This window comes from Mauremys mutica, chromosome 13 (assembly GCF_020497125.1).
Source record: "Mauremys mutica isolate MM-2020 ecotype Southern chromosome 13, ASM2049712v1, whole genome shotgun sequence".
Taxonomy (NCBI): Eukaryota; Metazoa; Chordata; order Testudines; family Geoemydidae; genus Mauremys; species Mauremys mutica.
Genome location: NC_059084.1, coordinates 18,976,407 through 18,997,735, shown reverse-complemented (window position 1 = coordinate 18,997,735; position 21,329 = coordinate 18,976,407). Strand labels below are relative to the sequence as shown.

The 21,329-nt window shown below is 48.9% G+C and overlaps 1 protein-coding gene across 2 annotated transcripts in view; it reads right to left on the bottom strand.

Moving 5' to 3' along the window:
- Positions 1 to 4,274: 4,274 nt before the first annotated feature.
- Positions 4,275 to 21,329, bottom strand: part of HNF4A (hepatocyte nuclear factor 4 alpha) — a 69,188-nt gene continuing 52,133 nt past the window's right edge. For both annotated transcript variants that reach the window (XM_044985458.1, XM_044985457.1), the window contains exons 5-10: positions 18,286 to 18,441; positions 13,100 to 13,187; positions 11,958 to 12,113; positions 9,652 to 9,888; positions 8,365 to 8,487; positions 4,275 to 6,495 (exon numbers count right to left, since the gene is read on the bottom strand). In XM_044985458.1, the coding sequence (XP_044841393.1) occupies positions 6,353 to 6,495; positions 8,365 to 8,487; positions 9,652 to 9,888; positions 11,958 to 12,113; positions 13,100 to 13,187; positions 18,286 to 18,441 (903 nt within the window). In that variant the 3' untranslated portion in view covers positions 4,275 to 6,352. The remainder of the gene's footprint in view (positions 6,496 to 8,364; positions 8,488 to 9,651; positions 9,889 to 11,957; positions 12,114 to 13,099; positions 13,188 to 18,285; positions 18,442 to 21,329) is intronic.

The following is a 21,329-nucleotide window of genomic DNA, read 5'->3' as shown; positions in this document are numbered from 1 at the left end:
GTACCTTGATGGCAGCCTCAGCAAAGAGGCCCAGGATACTATAGAAACAGAGTCTGCTCTGTTTTGACTCCTAGAGGGGAGTGTTCCAGTAAGAGGGGCAGAGTAGGGGGAAGCTTGCCCTGCTGATGCCCATACTGCAGCCGCGGGTTTGAAAAAGAGAGGCTTGAGGCTGTCAGTCTGGCAGCTTTCACCAGCCCAAATTTCACTGGAAAGGAAGGAGCAGCAGAGCCTTGCGAGAAACTTGCTGGGCCTTTGTCATCTCGGCCAATTAATATCCCGGCCCGTTGCCTCTGTTTGGCAAATGGTCCGTGTTTCTCAGCGCCAAGAGAGAAGCCAACGCTGGAATGAAGATCTCTGCTCTCACATGGCCTCAGGGTTGAGGAATGCTCTGCCTGTGGGCTACGCGGTACTGAGAGCTTTGGGGCAAAGAGCCGCATTTCGTACAGGAAATAATCACACTCGAATGCAAAGGTGTAACCAGCTGCCCAGCCCTCCTCCAGCCCTGGAGCCTCTGGGAGAGCAGTGGACTACAACCCCAAGGGACTGAGAGAATCAGACTCACATACATCTGACTCCAGGGGTAATTCCTAAGTGGGAGCTCAGGGTGATTTTTGCAGAGTGATGAGAACAGTATGGAACTGAGGGGCTCAAATGCCCCTATTTATGTCTTGTCTATCGTCTCTTGACACTCTCCAGAGGGAGAACAGTGTCTAATGCTTAGAGCAGGGTGTGGTGTCCTGACTCTAATGCCATCTTGCAGAAGTCCCCTTAGGGCACAGCCTCAGATCACGCATCTGTGATGGCAGCGATTTTAGCCAACACCCCAGGGAGGGAACCCCGGAGCTCCAGAAGGAAAAGCAGGAGCTGCTGCAGCTTGAGCTAAAGAGTCACAGAGTGGGCAGGCAAACCCTGGAAGTTCAGTCCCCAATTTGCCTTCATTTCCAAGCTCAGAAGAGGCCTCTTTCAGAGCCAGCTCCTCAGCTGGTGTAAATTGGCATAGCTCCACTGACTTCAATGGGCCTGTGGTGCTTTACCCCAGCTGAGGAGCTGGCCTTGCTGAGTTAAAGGAAGTGAATATGAAGCCTGACTGCGCTGTGCTCGTCTGTTTATTCTATACCTGCCGAGGCTGACAGAGTAGTGGTGTTTTATTGGTGATTTGCAGCTCTCTCGCTGTGTTTACTACTGACAGGGTCACATCTTTGTAGGCAGTTTAATTAGGAACTGGGAGGCGGATTTGGAATGTCCGCACACTAGCCTCCAGCCATCTCTCTGCATGGAAAGGGTCTTCTGGTGCAGAACAGAGTAGTTCGAAATCAAGCTGCAATTCTTGTCATCAGCCTTGAAGGGACCATACAGCCTGGCACACGGAAATGCCTGTCTCAGCAGTGCCACGTTGTCCCTGCAGGCTCTTGCTTTTATGGCTATCGGTGCTGTGTGTGTACTTGAGGGTTTAATAGCAGCAATAGTTACTTTTGTCAGGCGTGATCTATGGGCTGTAAAACTCAATTTACCATTCCTGTGTTCCACAGATGAAAGATGAAAGCGCTTGGAAAAGGGAAAAGTTCCGAGGCCCATTAGCTATTTCAAAGCCAGCTGACATAAGGAATGAACGAGATCCCATTTTACAGCACACCTAAAAATCCCACTTTCTCACATTGTGGCTTGGCCGTCAGGGTAAACCCTTGCTGCTGGAGATATTGCTGCTACTATCCAGAAAATGCTTAAAATCTGAGGGCCAGTAAAGGGGAACGAAGAACACTCCTGGTCGGAGATAGTGTAAGAAAATGATTTTAGAGAGAACAAAATGAACCATGGTCATGGGAGCCATTTAGTGGCAAGAGCCTTAGAAAGGGTAAAACATTGTCCTGCCGGGCCTGGGACAGCCTGAAGCTCCCCTGGTTGTGTCTTGTCAGGGTGAAAGAGAAGGGAGTGTTGTGACAGTGGAGCTGACTTGAGGCCAGAGTTGTTTCTGAGAGAGGTTGTGGTTTTTTTCCAGCACAAACTGAAGCTAGCAAAGTAGGGACTGTGCTCATTTAAAATAGATTAACTAGGCGAAGGGTAACCTCAGTGGAGCAATTTGTGGGTAGCAGTCCAGGGGAATTTATTGCTTCACAGATTTGATGCTGTCTATGGATTTACTGAACACATACCAAGGTAAAACAACGGCAGCATTACACTTTTGCTGGGCCAGACTGAGTGAGGCCTGGGCTTAGCTGCATGTTATTAGAGGCAAGAAGCTGACCCCATTTGCTTGTACCAAAGCAGGGTAACCACACAGGTGCCTGCCTGGGAGATGGGAGATGGGAACTTGCCCTGCTACTTCCTTTCCTGAACCTATTCTGTAACTGAACAGCGGAGTTCAGGTTCCAGGACTGTCTGTTTTCCAGCTAGAGCTGGGCTCCCAAGCTTGGAAGATGTGTTGAACTGGACCTGGACCTTTGGCCCAAGTAGAAGCTCTGGACATGAACAACCCTAAAGTCTGGGGAAGCTAGCTCTGAATTTGGGTCCTGGGCTCATTCCTGCTGTTAACTTTCCACCTAAAAGAGAATTAGGTTTCCAGGTGGCCTCACAACAAAAGCAACTCCAGAGGTGAGGTGAGTGTCTGTCCCCATTGGGAAATAGACCGAGAACCCCCCAACTCATTTCACATAGGCCACCGAGCAGCCCTTTGTTGGGAATGGTTTGCGGCGACTACCTGTGAGAGCCTACAACTGAAAAATTGGGATGGGATGGGGGGGTAATAGGAGCCTATATAAGAAAAAGACCCAAAAATCAGGACTGTCCCTATAAAATCAGGACATCTGGTCACCCTAGCAGGGGGTTGCAGCACCACTCAGGTTTGGCTCAGCCCCTCTAATGTTGTGACTTGGCGCATCTGATTGCAGTGCCACTCACTCAAATTTGGCCCAGTCGCACCCCATCAGAGGGGCCAGGCCAAACCTGAGCATTGCTGCAACCCCATGCATCTGGGTCCAAGTCACAATGCCTGAACCAGGGAGCTGAGCCCAGCGCCCGCTCCATGGGACAGGAGCTGCAGGGGCTGCCGCTACAGGGTGAGTGCAGAGGGGGCTCACTCTACAACTCCCCCCACTTCCAAGGGGCAGCATCTGACCCCCGCCACAAACCGCACGAACTGGGAGCAGGACCCATCCTACTTTAGCCACTGGAAATGTTGGGATGTATGTTTTACGGTGCACGCTGTGGCTTAGATTAAACTCATCTGATCAGAAGGGCAGGTCATTAACTGCCTTCCCTAATTGTCAATGTACTTCTTCACCTTCACAATCATAGACTCATAGGACTGGACGGGACCTCGAGAGGTCTTCTAGTCCAGTCCCCTGCACTCAAGGCAGGACTAAGTATTATCTAGACCATCCCTGACCGATGTTTGTCCAACCTGCTCTTAAAAATCCCCATTGATGGCGATTCCACAACCTCCCTAGGCAATTTATTCCAGTGCTTAACCACCCTGACAGTTAGGAAGTTTTTTCTAATGTCCAACCTAAACCTCCCTTGTTGCAATTTAAGCCCATTGCTTCTTGTCCTATCCTCGGAGGTTAAGAAGAACAATTTTTCTCCCTCCTCCTTGTAACAACCTTTTATGTACTTGAAAACTGTTATCATGTCCCCCCTCAGTCTTCTCTTCTCCAGACTAAACAAACCCAGTTTTTTTCAGTCTTCCCTCATAGGTCATGTTTTCTAGACATGGTACATATTAACTCACTTTGACATCCTTTTGGGCATTGTAGGCCCAACTCTGCCTTCATTTACACCCCCCTGGAACTAGTAGACGTGGGATGTAGAACTAAAGCAGCATTGCCACCTCGAAATGTTCAAAAATCATGACTCAACCCCCCCAAGACTCATGTGATTTCCTTTTAAAAGTCCTGGGAGTTAAGAGAAATAGATTTTGGCTTCTTTTTCTTTACTCTCTGGTGTCTGAGCCTTCCCAGTGTAATTGTTAACTTACATGTGTTCAAGCTTTTCTCTACAACCACAATGTCTCGAAAGTTACTTTTTTTAATGAAATTCTCACGCAATCATATGCTTCCAGCACCTGGGGCTTTAAGAAAAATACCAAATATTGAGAGACTTGTGATAACGTCAGAGCTGGCAACACTGCTGAAGGTCCATTTGGTTTATGGGTCAAATTCAGCCCTGGTGTAATTGGAAAAACAAAGGTATGCACGCTCCCTTTTGCTAGAGTTAACCAGGCCTTGGGGGTTTAGAACTATCCTCCCAGAAGAAAAAAAAATCCATCTGTCCAGGAAAAGTTAGAAAATATTTTTGCATTTATTTCTTTTTTTATTAATACAAACTCTAGTGAAGAAATATTCCTCTATTTCCATTGGAAGGCAGTAACCAGCAAAAAATTAATGTACCGTACTGGGGATGTCTGGTGTGAATGAAATGTGCACGGAGACATATTCCCCCCACACTATCTCTACATACAGTTGGAAATAGACGGTCTCGTTATTAAGTTGTTCGCATTTAATTTCCTGATCATAAATAATCAATGTGATTTACAAAATAATGTATAGAAAATGATTAGATTCATCATTGCAATAAATTACTCAGCAAAATGCCATCAGGTCTGACAGACAATACAATACTTCGAAACCCGCAGGCAGGGGCGGGGTGTTGGCTTTTGCATTTGAAATCCAGGGGCCAGATCCGCAGCAGGTGTAAATCAGAGGAGCTCTCATTTACACCAGCTGGGAATTTGTCCCAAGAGCATTTGGCAGTTGTGACTCCACCACTTCTTGATGTTCCCACAAGGCCAAGACCTTGCAGAAATACAGTGTGTGGTGAGGAAAAGCTAGTATTTCCCCAGGAGGTGATTTCAGTTCTTGGGGAGAGAGAAATTGCTAGCTTCATGGCCTTCTTTCCCTGTGCTGCGGGGAGCTGCAGGGAATAGCACCAATAGGCTTCAGTGAGCAAAAGAAAAACACAAGCAAAGTAAAACCCAGGAGCTTCTATGGCGAGGGTACAGGCCAGGGGCTAGGTGGGACATTTACATAATAGAACGTCTCTCCCTGAGCCCTTGAGAACTTCACAGCAGAGTTTGAGGTTCCCTGGTTTTCTAATTGTCTTCATGCTTTGGCAGTCTGTATCTTTCGGATTGTCATGACTTATCTCTGCCACGATATAAAACCCTATAAATCTGTGATCGACCAGCTATACTGTGGTGAAGGAGAAGTCCACATGGCACCAGCCAGGCTATAATTCATCATTTGGGATTAAAGATGAGCCTGGATCAAGCCGCTGGGTCCAGCCACTCCCAAGCCTTGAGGAACATGAGATCCTGGTCCAACCTTTGTGTCTTGGGTCCATCTCTCATCTCTCCATCTCTGAATCCTCCCCACTTCCCTTCAGGTCTCCTCCTACCATAATCTCCCATGACCAGGCTGCAGATAAGCTTTTGCTTATAGTTAACCTGTGTGAGTACCACTAGGAGGCACAGACATGCACAGGATCCCAGCAATCATCCTAGCGATATCTGTGCAGTATTTCAGGGTGCTGAGCAAATATTATCACCCGCCCCCGTATCTGTACTTCCCAAGCCCATTAGCTGAATCCCACAACTCTCTACCATCATTCCATTCCTATTCGCAAATATGCCATGGTAGCATAATAGAAGAATTTGCTGCCTTTGCCTCCTTCAGTGTCTGCCATGGGGAGGGAATAATGGTGCTGGGATAAGGAACCCCAGCAGCACTCCAACATATGGAAAGTCTGAAATGGCAGGGAATCCAGAAGCTCCAATGATTTCCCAGCCCAACTCACTCACCATGTGGACCAGGCTTTGCCTAAATATTGTCACAAGAGGTTATTATACCCCCCGACCCGGAATGATGCTTTCCAGAGAATTTTTAGCTCCATTAACGTCGGCTGAAACTTGGGACTATTCTGAGAAGCTTTAAAGACAGCAGCAGACATCTCCGCCCCTCCTTCAAATGCAGTGTCTGTATTGGACAAGTCCTTTTTTCCAGTAGTGTCTGGTTTGCTTTGAACCCACTTCGAGGCAGTAAAGAAATGGTCAGGTGCAACTTCACAGCCAGTCAATGCAAATCTCAAAAGAGTCACCAGCAGGCATGAGTTTCAGTTCTGGCCCTTCGTATTAGGACTAATGATTTCACTACAGTTTAACTCCCAGATATGTAACTCTCAGCTGGACCATGGCACATGCTCTCTCTAGCTGCACAAAGACAGCCTTCTGCTGTATTCCAATAAACAAGCCGATGCGTTTGTGCCTGTGAATCCACCGATAGCGTCCGTCTTCACTGGGACAGTCAGTCTGTTTCCCCCCGCACAGTCTTTCTAAAACAGGCTGGTTTTCCTCTGGGAGATGCTAGATGACTTCTTGTTTTGTGATGGTGGGTTGTGGGATTGAGGCTGGCTGTTTTGCTACAGTAGCGATGGCCCCAGGGAGTAGCTTGTATTGCTCAGATCCTGAGCCTGCAGGGGGGGAAGGCTGTGGAGTTTCCGGAGTGGCTGCAGAAAGAAACACTATGTTACAAAGGCAGAAGGAGCAGATGCTACGGGACTACCAGGACTCAAGAGGCAACATTCAGATCTGGATCCCAATTCCATATAATCCAGAGTTTGGGGGAAGGGCTAAGGATCTGGGTATGGTTGGATCCTTCTAGCCCTGGCACAATGGTTACAGAGAAGCCAATTGCTCTTCAATGAAAACATGGTTTCCAGTGGGCTGTGCTCATGCTGCTGCTTAGGCTGCACTACAGTCTCCAGTGCAGACAGCCACTAGAGACGCTGGGGGAGTCTGCAGCAAGAAGCACAGGCTCAGGGGTTCTGTGCCTGCTTTTTACTCTGCACTGAAGATTCACTTGGTAGGTAAGGTTGCCAACCCTCCCCGTTTCACCGGGAGTCTCCTGGAACAACGCTCTATCTCCTGGAGGCTACTGCAGCCAAACCAGGAGATTTTAGGTGTTAAAGGTCCGGCAGGGCAGCGGGGCTGAGGCAGGCTCCCTGCCTGCCCTGGTGCTATGCCACTCCTGGAAGTGGTTGGCACTGTCCCTGTAGCTCCTGGGTCTCTGCATGCTGCCCCTGCCCCAAGCACTTACTCCGCAGCTCCCATTGGCCAGGGGCAGTGTGTGGAGACCCTCTGCTGTTGGATGGATGTGCCAGTTGCTTTCGGGAGTCGCCTGAGGTTAGCGCCAACCCCCTGGCCCCCTTCTTCACCCCAACCCCCTGCCCCAGCCTAGAGCCTGCACCCTGCACCCCCTCCCGCACCCCAACCCCCTGCCCCAGCCCAGAGTCTGCACCCAAACTCCCTCCCAGAGCCTGACCCCTCACCCCCTCCTGCACCCAAACTTCCTCCCAGAGCCCACACCCTGCACCCCCACCTGCACCCAAACTCCCTCCTAGAGCCTGCACCCCCTCCCACACCCAAACTCCCTCCCAGAGCCCACACCCTGCACCCCCACCTGCACCCAAACTCCCTCCCAGCCCTGCACCCCCTCCTGCAACCAAACTCTTTCCCAGAGCCCCTGCACCCCAAACCTGTCCCAGGCTCATCCCGGAGCCACCTCCTACACTCCTAAACCCTTGGCCCCACCCCCCAGCTCAGAGCCCGCACCCCCTCCTGCATCTCAACCCCCTGCCCCAGCCTGGTGAAAGTGAACGAGGGTGGGGGAGAGCGAGCGACAGAGGGATAGGGGCTGGAGTGAGCGGGGGCGGAGCCTCGGAGAAGGGGCATGGCAGGGGTGGGGCCTTGGGGAAGAGGTGGTTCAGGGGGCAGGGCAAGAGTGTTTGGGTTTGTGCCCTTCGACAGTTGGCAACCCTACTGGTAGGTTGCGTTTGAATGTCATCTCCGAGATCTAGCTTTGTGCTGTGGCCAAGGGTGATACCCTAGTGTTCAACCCCCTCATGCTGGGTTCTTTGGACAGTGGAGAGGCCAAGATAGGGAAAACATTAACAAAAGTTTTACTGGTTTTCCCCCAGAGATACCAGGCTAGTCTTTTGGGGCCTGCTCCAATCAGCACTCAGGAGTCATGCATTGGATTGGAGCATTAGTCCCCCAATTAGAGCTACTGTAAAAACTATCATCTGCTAGGGAGTGTTCAGTTGAATCATGCATTCAATCTAATCTACTCTAACCTCCCCGCCGCCCTGTGTGTCTGTCTGTCCTTTCTGCAGAGGAATTTCTAGCACCGTAATACCCATCTTGCATCACTGTGGCTTTGCAGTGTAGAATATGCCACTACTGGGGCGGCCGTTGAGGCTCAGGGATGTCACTGGAATGCCAGCCTGATTCTTACCATTCTTACTCATTTCATTTAGCTTCATTCCAAACAAACAAGGTCTGTTTTGGCAGCTGTCAGTCCTACTAGGGATACTTACACATCTGCCCATTGTGCATCTGAGCAGGCATCGTGTTCGCTACTATGACGTTCGTCCCCAGATTCTCCTGGATCAGATGCGGGTGCAGAGGGTGGTGAGCATGAGGTGTTTCACTTGACGAGCCTAGAACCATTTCAGTGTCAGTAATGGCGAGCAGGACAGAAGGGGAAAGCACTAGACAGTCTAAAAGAGTATAGACCCAGAGGGCCAAATGTTCACAGCCAGGCCAATAATTCCAGGTGCACTATTGTGCAAAGGATCAGGACACGCTCCTTCCCTGTCTTCCACTGAGACTACACCTCAGTGCTGCTCTGCCTCTGCCACAGCAACACCGGCTCTGGCAGTGTCACTCTCCTCTCCTCGTGGGTTTCAGGGGACGATCTATGTGCAGGAGCAGCACAGGGGAAACTGCTGCTCCACTACATACATCACATGAGGTTATCTGAGCTTTCAGCAGCCAGTGGTAAAGCTGGGCCATGCTTTACCAAACCTTTCCATTGCCCTTTAGTGCATGTATTGCTCCCATGAATCTCCTAGGGGGAAACAGGACTTGGGTAAGTAGCTGACTCTGTCTTTTGGGAGATGCATCCTCTGAATGTGCACAGGGACGATGTAAGGCCAGAGGGGCAGCTTGTCATCCCTTCAGCAGCTGCTCCTGTTGGGAAGCAGCACCTTCGCTACATGTAGCAACCTGCATGGAACTTGGGAGGAGGCTGAGCACAGGTTGCAGGAGGGAAGGGTTTGGAAGAGGCACAGGGAAGTCAGTCTGTGTGCTCATGGCTAGGAATGCTAACCTGAAGCTCTGTAAATAGTTGCATAAACCAGAGGTGCCGACTTTCTGGTTTCCCTAGGGGTGATCAATCCCCACTCTGCCCCAGGCCCTGCCACCACTCCACCCCTTCCCCCAAGGCTCCGCCTCACCTTGCCTTTTCCCACCCTATTTCACCCATGGAGCACCCAGGGAGTCGGTACGTATGGCATAAACAGCCAGTTTTATTTAATAAGAACGGAGTGGTCTCCTGTTATTACTCAGCATGAAGTACATGAAACACGATGCAAACTGCAGGGGGGACAGAATTACATCTCACACAAGCGGCAGCTTCTGAATGAAGATAGATGATCTACTTGGGTTGATGTGCTCAGCTCCCTGCATCAGGAGGTCTGAGCACAGGACTGGGAATCAAGGACACTCCCCATTCTGATCCCGGCTCTTTCCCTCCCTGTGATGAGAGGGTGATGGGGTTGTGCTGAGGATTAGGGTTGCAGAGGCTGAGCACAGATACTCACCCCCTAGCAGCATCTCCTGCAGCAGGTTGTCAATCTTGGCCATGCCAAAGAGTTTGACAAACTGAATCTGCTCAATCATCTGCCAGGTGATGCTCTGCAGGGTGGGCAGCAGGAGCAGCAGCTCGCCAAAGCGGCCCCGCGAGTCATACTGCCGGTCGTTGATATAATCCTCCAGGCTGACCTGCACCTGGTACCGCATCCGCTTGATCTTGGTGGGGTCGCTCAGCCCTTTGGCGTCTGAAACAAACCACGGAACAAAAAATGGAGGGCTGTTTCCCAAGGGAGATACTCTCTCCAGTGCCATGAGCTGTGGGCTCAGCCTGGCCCGGGCAGTCTCTCTGGCTCCCTGCAATCTGGTTTTATAGACATTTGTGGTTCTTTTTTCTAGGGCTGAGTTCTCCCCTGCATTCAAACTTGGCTTGGCTCAGAGGTGGGAGCCATCAGTAAGCCAGTTATGCCTCCATTGTTCTGCACCAACCTTCCCCAGCATCCTCTGGCACTGCCTAAGGACTGTGCTAACTAACACCACTGGTGTAAGGTCCCTAATGCAGTTATCAGCAGCAGAGGCTCAGTGTAGCACAGGTCTACTCTGTCACCCCCAGGCCTGCTTCGACATCTCCTTCCTCACCTGGCACGCTCCCGCCATGAATGAGGAGGGCTGGGCTGGCACAGGAACCCCATTCTCCAGGTTTAAGTGAGAAGAGAGGTCCCTTCCACAAGGGGAATTCTCTGCTGACTATTTAAGGGCAGGATCTAGTCTCTTTGTGCCACCTGAGCAGCACAAAGTGACCATACCATCCTAGAGAATCATAGGACTGGAAGGGACCTCGAGAGGTCATCTAGTCCAGTCCTCTGCATTCACAGCAGGCCTAAGTATTATCTAGACCATCCCTGACAAGTGTTTGTCTAACCTGCTCTTAAAAATCTCCAATGATGGAGATTCCACAACCTCCCTAGGCAATTTATTCCAGTGCTTAACCACCCTGACAGTTAGGAAGTTTTTCCTAATGTCCAAACTAAACCTCCTTTGCTGCAATTTAAGCCCATTGCTTCTTGTCCTATGCTCAGAGGTTAAGGGGAACAATTTTTCTCCTTCCTCCTTGTAACAACCATTTATGTACTTGAAAACCATTATTACATCCCCTCTCAGTCTTCTCTTCTCTAGATTAAACAAACCCAATTTTTTCAATCTTCCCTCAAAGGTCATGTTTTCTAGATCTTTCATCATTTTTGTTGCTCCTCTCTGACCTTTCTCCGATCTGTCCACATCTTTCCTGAAATGTGGCCTCCAGAACTGGACACAATACTCCAGTTACACAGTTGACTCATATTTAGCTTGTGATCCACTATGATCCCCAGATCACTTTCTGCAGTTCTCCTTCCTAGGCAGTCATTTCCCCTTTTGTATGGGTGAAACTGATTGTTCCTCCCTAAGGGGAGAACTTTGCATTTGTCCTTATTGAATTTCATCCTAGTTACTTCAGGCCATTTCTGCAGTTTGTTCAGATCATTTTGAATTATAATCCTATCCTCCAAAGCTTTTGCAACCCCTCCCAGCTTGGTATCATCTGCAAACTTTATAAGTGTACTCTCTATGTCATTATCTAAATCATTGATGAAGATATTGAACAGAACTGGACCCAGAACTGATCCCTGCGGGACCCCACTTGATATACCCGTCCAGCTTGACTGTGAGAATCTGTCTCCTAAACTGATGGTTCAGCCATTGCCTTGTCATAGATCCATAGTTCTGCCCTTTCAGAATTCCTCAGGAATCCCATTGCATTCCCAGCCCCCACCCCCTCATCCCCCGACCCTGACACGTGGGGTCCAGGTGAGGGATGACATCAGCTCTGCCCCGGTTCCATTGGGATTGCTGTGGTACATGAGCATGAAGTGTGGCCGTTGATCCCACAGGAACACTGTGGAACCAGCACCTTCCTAGAGCTCCAAGCTCTGCTAGTAACAATCCCATTGTCTTGCCTGCCAGGGTTGCTGCCTTTTTAACTTTATCCAGGGGGTCAAATTCCTCTATCATAATAGGCCCAGCACTATCTCGCTGTATCCAAATGCCAGCACCGTGCAAGGAGACACAGGGTCCCAGAAGGGATTTGGAGACTTGAAAGGGCTCTGAAAGCACTGGAGAAACCACCTTGAGAAAACCAGGTACATCCCACCGACACTGTACCAAATTGCTGGGGCACTGGCTAGCGTGAGAGCAGGGCGAAGCTCTTGTGCGGTTGCTACTCTGGGTTTTGTAAGAGGAGATCTTTTTTGATGATTATTTGTTGAAGGTTTGGGCCTACCTGGGTCAAAAAAGATGATGGCTTTCAAGCAGGCATATTCATTGTCATCAATCTGCAGCTCCTGGAATGGCAGGACCAGCTCATCGAGGATTCGGATGGCCACACGGATCACCTCCACCAGCTCAGGGCAGTTCCTTGGGATTATGTGGTCATTTCCTTTAGGAACACAATAGAACTATATCAGGAGCCTTCTCTGCTGCTCGTGATCAAACCAGCAACAAGGAGGCACCTGAGTACCTCAGACTTTATTACATCCACCAAGACTTACAATGCTCACCAGGGCTTCACACATTCACTCCTCACCCCACATGACCAAGACTGGAATTAAGTGTGATATGTGGGTATGAGTGTAAGTGGGGACACATCACTCTGGCCTCCTGAATCAACAAGCATCTAGGATTTTTTGTAGACTTCAAGGACATCACAAAGCTGCTCCCCATGGGTGGGCCATGCATGGGACAGGTATCATTACTCTGGGACAGGACGCTGCAACATGCCAGTGGTTTCCTAATGAGCACAACAGTCCTGGGCTTTAGCAACTGGGCTATTTTCTATCTCAGAACAGGACTAAACCCACCTGGGACAAGTGAAGTTGCCTCTTCCACCCATCCCTGAGCAGCAAATGGGCCTGTCTCTATATACATCCACTGCCTTCCTCTCCTGTAGCAGAAGGGATGTGCTGGCCATAAATGCTGACCTATGTTACCCAATCGGTCTCTTCTCACTCTATTACTGGGCATAGGAAGATCATTGCAACAAGGAAAAGCTGAATGAAGATGGAGGCTTTGCCTCTCGCTTACACTAAGGCCTCTTTTCACCTCTCTGGCAGTGTGATTGGGTCTTAATGGGGGGGCGGTCAATGACCTGTAGGCCCCTCTACCCTGATGGAGCACTGTAATGGAGCTTTATGGTGGAAATGTGAACCAAGCCCGTAGATCAGAAGCACCAACTGAACCCCAGGGCAGTGCTGGGTTCCCTGGATACATGAGAATTCTGACCCAACGCGCCATTCACCAAAAATGACACAGGACGAGATAAAATGCCCATCCCTTTCAAATCCATAAAGAGGATGATCCCGTGTGAGTGTATCTGCTTTACTAGAGGAAGCAGCAGCATCCTGGCATAGAGAAGAAGTGGTTTACCTAATAGCAAGATGTCTTTGAACACCATGGACCTCTTGGCAGCTCCCAGGAGCAGGTGTTCTCCTGCGTGTGCCCTCAGCAATGCCACCTGCAAGAACAGAGACATATTACCTGGGTGACTGGGAGAAGGGGGGCAAGTGCTTTGATTTCACATAAGTAGAATGTAGAGGAAGTGCCCACTCTTGCATTGCACATGTCAGGGCAGAGGAGTAGGGTCCTTGCTCTGGTTATATGTGGGGGTTCAAACACAATGTTCTCCTACATCTCACCACTCCTCAGGTGCAGCACCTGCAACCCCTTGGCCAGGGAGCCAACAATCTAAACCAAAAGATGCTCAAGATACAAGCACCTGGGCTGGTCCAGATCCCTGCACAGAATTCTCACCCACCTCACTGCACTGGCATGTGCAACACTAAGGCAGACTCTCACAACTGCTGACCACACACAAGAGCAGGGCCGCCCAGAAGATTCAGGGGGCCTAGGGCAAAGTGGGGGAGCTGTGGCACTTGTACTCACCCAGTGGCAGTCCAGGTCTTTGGCGGCATTTCGGCGGCGGGGGGACCTTCAGTCGCTCCGCGTCTTTGGCAGCACTGAAGGGGCCCATGCCGCCGAAATGCTGCCAAAGGCCTGGAGTGACTGAAGGGCCCCACACTGCCGAAATGCCACCGAAGACCTGGACCACTGCCAGGCCAGGGCTTGTGGGGCCCCTGCGGGGCCCGGGGCCTGGGGCAAATTGCCCCACTTGCCCCCGCCTCTGGGCGGCTCTGCACAAGAGGTGGAAATCAGGAGGTACAAAGCCCAGTCTGAGGAGCAACTGTGCACCCAGCATGGCAGCAGAGACACACTCATCCTGCTCCAGTGTCCCAAGTATAAGGAAGGCAAGAAGGTTGTCAGGATCCATAAAAGACGTCTTATCAAAAAGTGATTGGGAGAAACTGTGACTGACCCCGGGAGAAAAGAGAGAGACGGCATTACCCCACAGAGCAGCCAGCCCCTGGCTCAGGAACGGATAGTCGTGACAAGCAGGGATCAAACCCCAGAGTCTGTGACCCAGCCTGGTGGGGGGCTTCCTGCCTCTGACAGATACCTGAGGGGTCTGTCTTTTTCTCACACTTTGGCAACCCTCGCAGAACTTGTCACACGAATAATATCGCATTGACTGGAATAGCGTTGGACACTCACACCAGAGGGGTAGAGTCGCTTCTGCATGATACGTGCCATACTGGAGAGCTGGGGGAGCAGAGTCACTCCTGCATAATGCATTCATGCCAGGGGAGAGGGCGGTTTCCATTTCACATTCTACATCATGACAATAAGTAGGATCATTTCCATGTCCCACCAGGAGTGCGGTCACCTTCTCATGCCTTACATCCCACCCAGAGTGTGGTCACCGTGTTACGCACTACATCCCACCAGCGGGTGGGGTCACCATGCCACATGCTATATCCCACCAGCAGGTGGGGTCACCATGCCACGTGCTATATCCCACCAATGGATGGGGTCACCATGCCGTGCTATGTCCCACCAGCAGGTGGGGTCACCATGCCACGTGCTATATCCCACCAGCGGGTGGGGTCACCATGCCACGTGCTATATCCCACCAGCGGGTGGGGTCATCTTCTGGTCATTTGCTCCCCCAGTGGCAATGGACAGTTTAGACCAATGAAGGCAAAGAGATGTTTTTCTGCCCTGACGTTAATAATTGACGTTCTTCATGTTACACCCCTCAGTGGTTCCTGAGAATGTCCCGGATCTTTTGCCCCATTCTGTTAACAATTTCAAAGCTTTTGTAGAAACAAAGGTTAACTATTGGACAGTGTGGCCCAGCTGCTTCTTAATAGCCAGCCAGGGATGTTGGCCGAAGAAAACAACGATTAAACATTAATGGAGAGACTTGGAAAAGTGTGTCCTGATAGGGATGGTCCAGCCTCTGCGTGTTGAACAAACAGAGGGTGAAAAGGAGAATGAAGCAAGGAGCAGGAACATATCACAGTTTTCCTGGGTGTTATCTTTCAGCATCAGATGAAGCCAAGGGAAGCCTCACTCTACCATAAGTGTCAAGAGAATGCAAATGAGCTAGAACAAAGCGCTGATTAGCAAAGATGCTGACACTTGAGGGGACAAAGGTATTATGCAAATAAATAGAACAGGGACGTCTACAAAAAGGGTGAATGCTTCAAGGTGTTGTGAAACCCTCATTTGTGCAACACAATGTGAAGTGCATGTGCAGATGGCCAGATGTGTGCAGTCGCCCAGTTTGTTGGGTAACTACAGCTATCTGTGTGTACGGGAGCTGGTCAAAACCGGAATTTCCATTCCTCAGGGAATTCTGAACTTAAAAACTCAATAGTTCTGAATCGGAAATTTCACAATTTCCTGTGAAATGAAAAGGCCAAAATGTTTTGATTCACAACTATCAAAACATTTTGTTTCAATAATGTTAAATTATGTTGTTAATATTCAAATGTTTTGTTTCGATAATGTTGATTCATTTTGACTTTATATTCGATTAAAATATTAAATATAACATATACCAATATAATATTAAGATTAATAGTTTAATGGAATATATAAGTCTAAACAAAACGAGAAAGCTGAAATGAAGTATTTTACCTTATCAGAACAAAGTGTTTCAACATAAATTTGTTTTGACATCTTTCTGTGGAAAGTTTCACTGAAACTGGCATTCCCACATACATATTGATTTCCACGAAACTGCAGTTTCTGATGGAAAACTTCTCTAGAGTCCACCATGCAGCTGGCTCAAGGACTCGCACACATTTTTGCTGCCATTTCTAGTTGTGGATCCCACACTGTCATGTGGTTCATCTTCCTTTGAAAATGTGGGTCTAATTGTTTGGGTTTTTTTAATGTGCATTTCAGAAAAAAAAATTCTAATGTTTTCCTCCTGGATTCTTCCCTGATATATTGGGCCAGAGTGTGAGCCCCTTACTCACACTGACGAGCAGTTACTCAGACCAGGAATCACATTGGGCAGGGAGCATGTGAAAAACCTCTCTTCAGTGTGAACACAGGGGTCAGGCAATCTGCTCCTTGGTTATTTCCTTTCTAAAAAATTCCCATGACTGAGCCAAAGACACTTGGTGAGGACGTTCCATGTGCAAACTGTTATAGATCTTACAAAGCATTAACTGGGTTTTACAGCATCCATTCCAAGTGGCAGTGAAAGACTTGATAGAACAGTAGCGGCATCTAGCCCTCTATATGCTGCAGCCTGTTTGCTAGGTAAATACAATTTGCCGTTGGTCACCATTTTGTTTTCTGTGATTTCTAAGTGTATTTGCTTTAGGAATTTAGCATGCTGTTTATCACTGTAAATAATTCAAAGCTACCACCCAAATAGACAGAAATGGGAGCATTCCTAAAGGCTGTAAAATATGCAGACTTCCCAGTGATCTGCACTGTGAGATGACTGTGGGTTTTCTTGACTAGCTGGGCACTCTCACTTTCTAAATATCCTAATCTTCTGATTTGGTAAAAACTACCCCCTGATCCGGAGGTCATTGGGCTGCCCCCTGATCCTGGATTAAAAGGACCCTTTTTAAGTCTGTGAACAAAAAACAATTAATTTGGAAACATCCTCCTGCCCCACTACAGGCACTGTGAGCCCTCCGCAGAAATGGACTCACTAGTTTTTCCTGCACACCCCCACTTTTACATGTGTGTATTTTGAGCATGAGTACCACCTATACATAGATAGTTGTGCATTTTCACCACTTCCATCAGTTGCATGCAACTTTGAAATGCAGCCCTTAACTCTGAGCACTTCCTTGCAGGGCCGCCCAGAGGATTCGGCGGCGGGGGGGCCCTTCCGTTCCAGGACCCGCCGCTGAAGTGCCCCGAAGACCCGTGGTGGGGGCCCCCCTGCCGCCGAATTACCGCCGAAGCGGGACCCGCCGCTGAAGTGCAGCCCGGTCTTCGGCGGTAATTCGGCGGCGGGGGGTCCCCCGCCGCAGGTCTTCAGGGCACTTCGGCGGCGGGTCCTGGAATGGAAGGGCCCCCCGCCTCCGAATTACCGCCGAAGACCGAGCTGAACTTCGGCGGCGGGTCCCGCTCCGTCTTCGGCGGTAATTCGCCGGCGGGGGGTCCTTCCGCCCCGGAGAGGAAGGACCCGCCGCTGGCGAAGACCGGGAGCGAAGAAGCTCCTGCGCCTGGCCGCACAAGAGTTTTCCGGGCCCCCCGGAGCGAGTGAGGGACCCCGCTCCAGGGGCCTCGAAAAACTCTTGTGGGGGCCCCTGTGGGGCTCGGGGCCTGGGGCAAATTGCCCCTCTTGCCCCCCCCTCTGGGCGGCCCTGCTTCCTTGTGCCACTGAGGCTGCGTTAGGGCTGTCTAAAGTATGATTGCAGCTTGTGTAGACATGCCAAAGATAGCTTCAGTCTAGCTAGTGTGGGGACCATCGCAGCATGCAAGCCTTCCTGGGACCCTGGGCTCTTACTTGGGTGGCCAGCCTGAGCTGAAGCCCAGGCTGCCACGGACCTGAGCTAGCTAGATTAAAGCAAGCGAGGATATGTCTGAAATCACACTCTGCCAGCAGTGTAGACATACCCTTAGATCTTATGGTTCAGTTCTTACAAGGGGAATGCTGAGCACTCTATGCTGGTCTTGGTAAGTAAATTACTTTCATATCTTGCTTTAAATACAAATATATGAGCAACTTTTCAGTCTGCAGAGATGCTGCTGTTGGTTTGGGATCTTAGACACGTTTTTATTATAATTTATAAATCACTATCAATAACAGTTACCACTGACACCAGGAAACCACAGGCCCAGTGAATGAATTAAAGATAGATTTTTTTAATGTTAGGCAACAGAAAGGCCTTCAAACGTTAAGCCAATATACTGTACCTAATCAGTCTAATTATCCTAAGCATTTGCATTAACCAATGATTCACCAACCATCTGCCCATGCAAAATTTTGCTTGCAAAATGTGTGCACGATTATGCGTCTAGCTGAGCACATTGTTACAGCAATTGTGCAAACAGTCTGCTTAACTGCACATGAAAATGGCTAGTGCTAGTATTGTATGCGTGCAGTTATCTGATCTGCTTGTGCAGTCGTGATAATTGAGTAAACAATGTGCAACTTCTTTGCAGATCGGGCCATTCCTCTTGGCCACAGATTACCCTCCACAGGAAAGAGCCATGGGAGGTCAAATGGCACTAACCTGATCATCTAAGGGAAGCTCGCAGAAGGCCGGGATGTACTTGGCCCACTCCACCAGCACCAGCAACTGCTGCTTCATGGATTCACACACGTCTGTTATGTTCGCAATCTTCTTCCCTCGGATGTCTCCGTTGATCACAGAAATTGGCGATGATATCTGCAAGGATGAGAAGGGACCCATGTAGGATCTTCACATTTCAGAGCTGGAAGAGCCAGTGATATGAAAGTCCCAGAAGCTGGGAAGACCCATGAAAAGTGGGGGCAGCATTTCTGCCTTCTCTGATATACCATGTAGGTTTGTGGCTCTACAGAGATTAATCAAAGAACAGATTAAAAGGCAGGCAGGTATCATTGGAGTCAGGAGCTTTTTCCTCTGTATAGCTGAGATGTCAGGAATGTTGCTCCGTACTAGCAACTGAGCTATCTCTAAGCTAGGCCTGAACGGGGAGCCTGGATCAGTACATATGCCCCCCAGAAACTTGGGAGTTGGATCTAGATTTGCTTTCTTTCTTTATCACAGGAGGAAGGGAATGAAAAACAGAGGCAAAGCCTAGATACCCCCGTTATCAATGTGTCGTTCCCTGACCAGACTTGAGCGGTCTGTAAAGCATGTGAGAAACACGTCCAGAGTCAAGAGTTCTGCCTCCCGTTGAGTAAGTCAGGTTTCAGTGGATTTACACCAGAGCCCAATATGGCCCACGGACGAGTCTGTCATTCCTTCTTTCTGTACTACGGGCACTGATATAAACCCAGTTTCCCTTCAGCAGAGGCTCATCAAGGCTAGTGCTGGTGCTAGAGAAAAGACTTCTCCCCACCAGCGAGGGATCAGAGAACTACCCTACCTGCCATGCCAGCCATACCCTGCTCCCAACCAAACAGAGCCATCACTGCCTTTGCCGGGCTTTTTTCATAAGATATTGAATATAGTGCCTGATCCTCCTCTCACTCCTGCTGAAATAAATCAGGAGTCTCTCCACTGAGGTCAGTTACCCAGGCATAAAGCTGGCTTAAGTGAGATCAGAACCAGAACATTTAAATTTAAAATCCCCATTTGAAATGCTGAAGCCCCAGTTTAAAGTCAGAAACATTTTGCCAAACGGTACATGTGCAAACATGCCCACAAAAATACACCATGCGTCCAATTTGCATGCAGAATTACTATGATTGCAAAGGCAAATGGTGCCATTTCACTTGCAAATGACTGATCTGGCACGTCTTCATGTGCAGAGACCCCATTTTCATGCAAAGGTGCAGCAAACTTCCATGCCAATCAGATGCGCAAGTGTGTGCACATGTTCCATGCACAGTTGCATACCCAGCTTGTTTCAAAATCTGGCTTTAATCACCAGTTTTTCCTTATGACTTTGTGAGTGATTAACCAGACCCACCACTGTCTTCCTTCTGCCCTCTGGAATCCTGTGCTTCCTGTCCTGTGCATCCCAGCACTTTCACCCAGCCCTGGCTCCCTCTTTCACGGCCTCACTGGTTTGAAAGGCACCAGCATTTTTTCCAGGTTGCATTTCTTGGAACCTCTCCAGCTCTAGAGCTGTTATTGAATAAATAAGATTGTAAAAATCTCACCATGTATTACCCTAATCAGGGCGCCCGGAAGGCTTAGCAAATAAACACAGACCTCTGGGTGAGTGACCTGAGATCCCAGAGAAAGCGGCTCCTCAGCAATATCTTGTTCTAATTAGCGAGGCATATATAAGTTACCGATTAGCATGCTAGGGTCCCCAGTGTTTAATGAGTCTGTATGTGCTCTGCTGGAATGGAGCAGTCTCGATGAGTTTCTTCGGGGCTGCTGGCTTTATCAGGAGACCTGACTCAACAAAGGAGCATGCAGCTTCAGAACATCCAGTCTCATTGTAAAATGCTCTTCCCTTGCAAGCCTCGTGGCCAGAGGACCCTTATCTCACCTTGCAGCAGAGTGCGAGGTTATCTTTACAGGGCCCATAAATGTGCTAGGAGCCTCGCAGAATGAGCTAAGTAAGGCATGGGCCCAGATTTTCAGAAAGGACTCGTGATTTGGGTAGCATTGGATTTATGCTAAGAAAAATCAGTTGGGCACCTGACTTTGAAAATCGTCTCCCGTTGGGCACCTGGAAGCTGAGACAGAGACACCCCAAATCACTAGTGACTTTAGAAAATCTTGGCCAGACATTCTACCCAATACACCACTGAGTGTATCAGCAGACAGGAGGTGGGCGATGAGGAAAGGAAGGACAAGGGGGAAAATTAAAAGATCACATGGTTACTCACTGGGGCCTCGATCCTGTAGGCTGCTGAGCACTCCGTTGGGCTCCTGAATGCCCTCAACTCCCTTTGAAGCCAGGAATGCTCAGCACGTCTCAGGATCAAGCCCTAAAGCTTGGACATGGAGCTGTGTAAATAATGTGATTTTCCGGTTTGCTGGCCATTCCGAAAAACAAACCAAAACATTGTTTCAAACTGTCCTGAAATGAAAAGTTTTCAAATATTTTGGTAAACCAAAAAATAAGGAAAAAAATAGTTTCAGTTCGAATTAAACATTTTGTTCATTTTCAAGCGTTTACAAAGTTTTTATAGGTGTTTTAAATGAAATGGAATTACATTTCAAAACAAAAAGTCATTTCAAATTGAAAAAATTGAAATTAAATTTCAATTTTTTCAGAATGTTTTGGTTTTGTTTTGGCAGGGTTGTTTTTGTTTGTTGGTTTGCCTGAAACCATATGGCAAATTTGACACAAACGTATGAAATATTTCAGTCAACCCAAATCTGCATTTATCAGCAAAAAAAAATTTGGACAAAAATTGTCATCCCGCTGTGCTTAGAAATGCCTTAATGCTTCTGTTAATTTCCCCCTTTCTCCTTTCTTACCTATTCTCCCTCCGGTCCTTCTTAGGAGAGAGTTGAATGAGGTGAGGGAGGTGGTTTGGCTTGGAGATTTGGGAAGCTCATTCCAAGTCTAAGCAGCAACATGGCACAAGGATGCCTATCAAAGGAGATAAAGACCCTGGATGGATTCAGGTTGGCATCATTGGCAGAGCAGGGAGGGCAGGGAG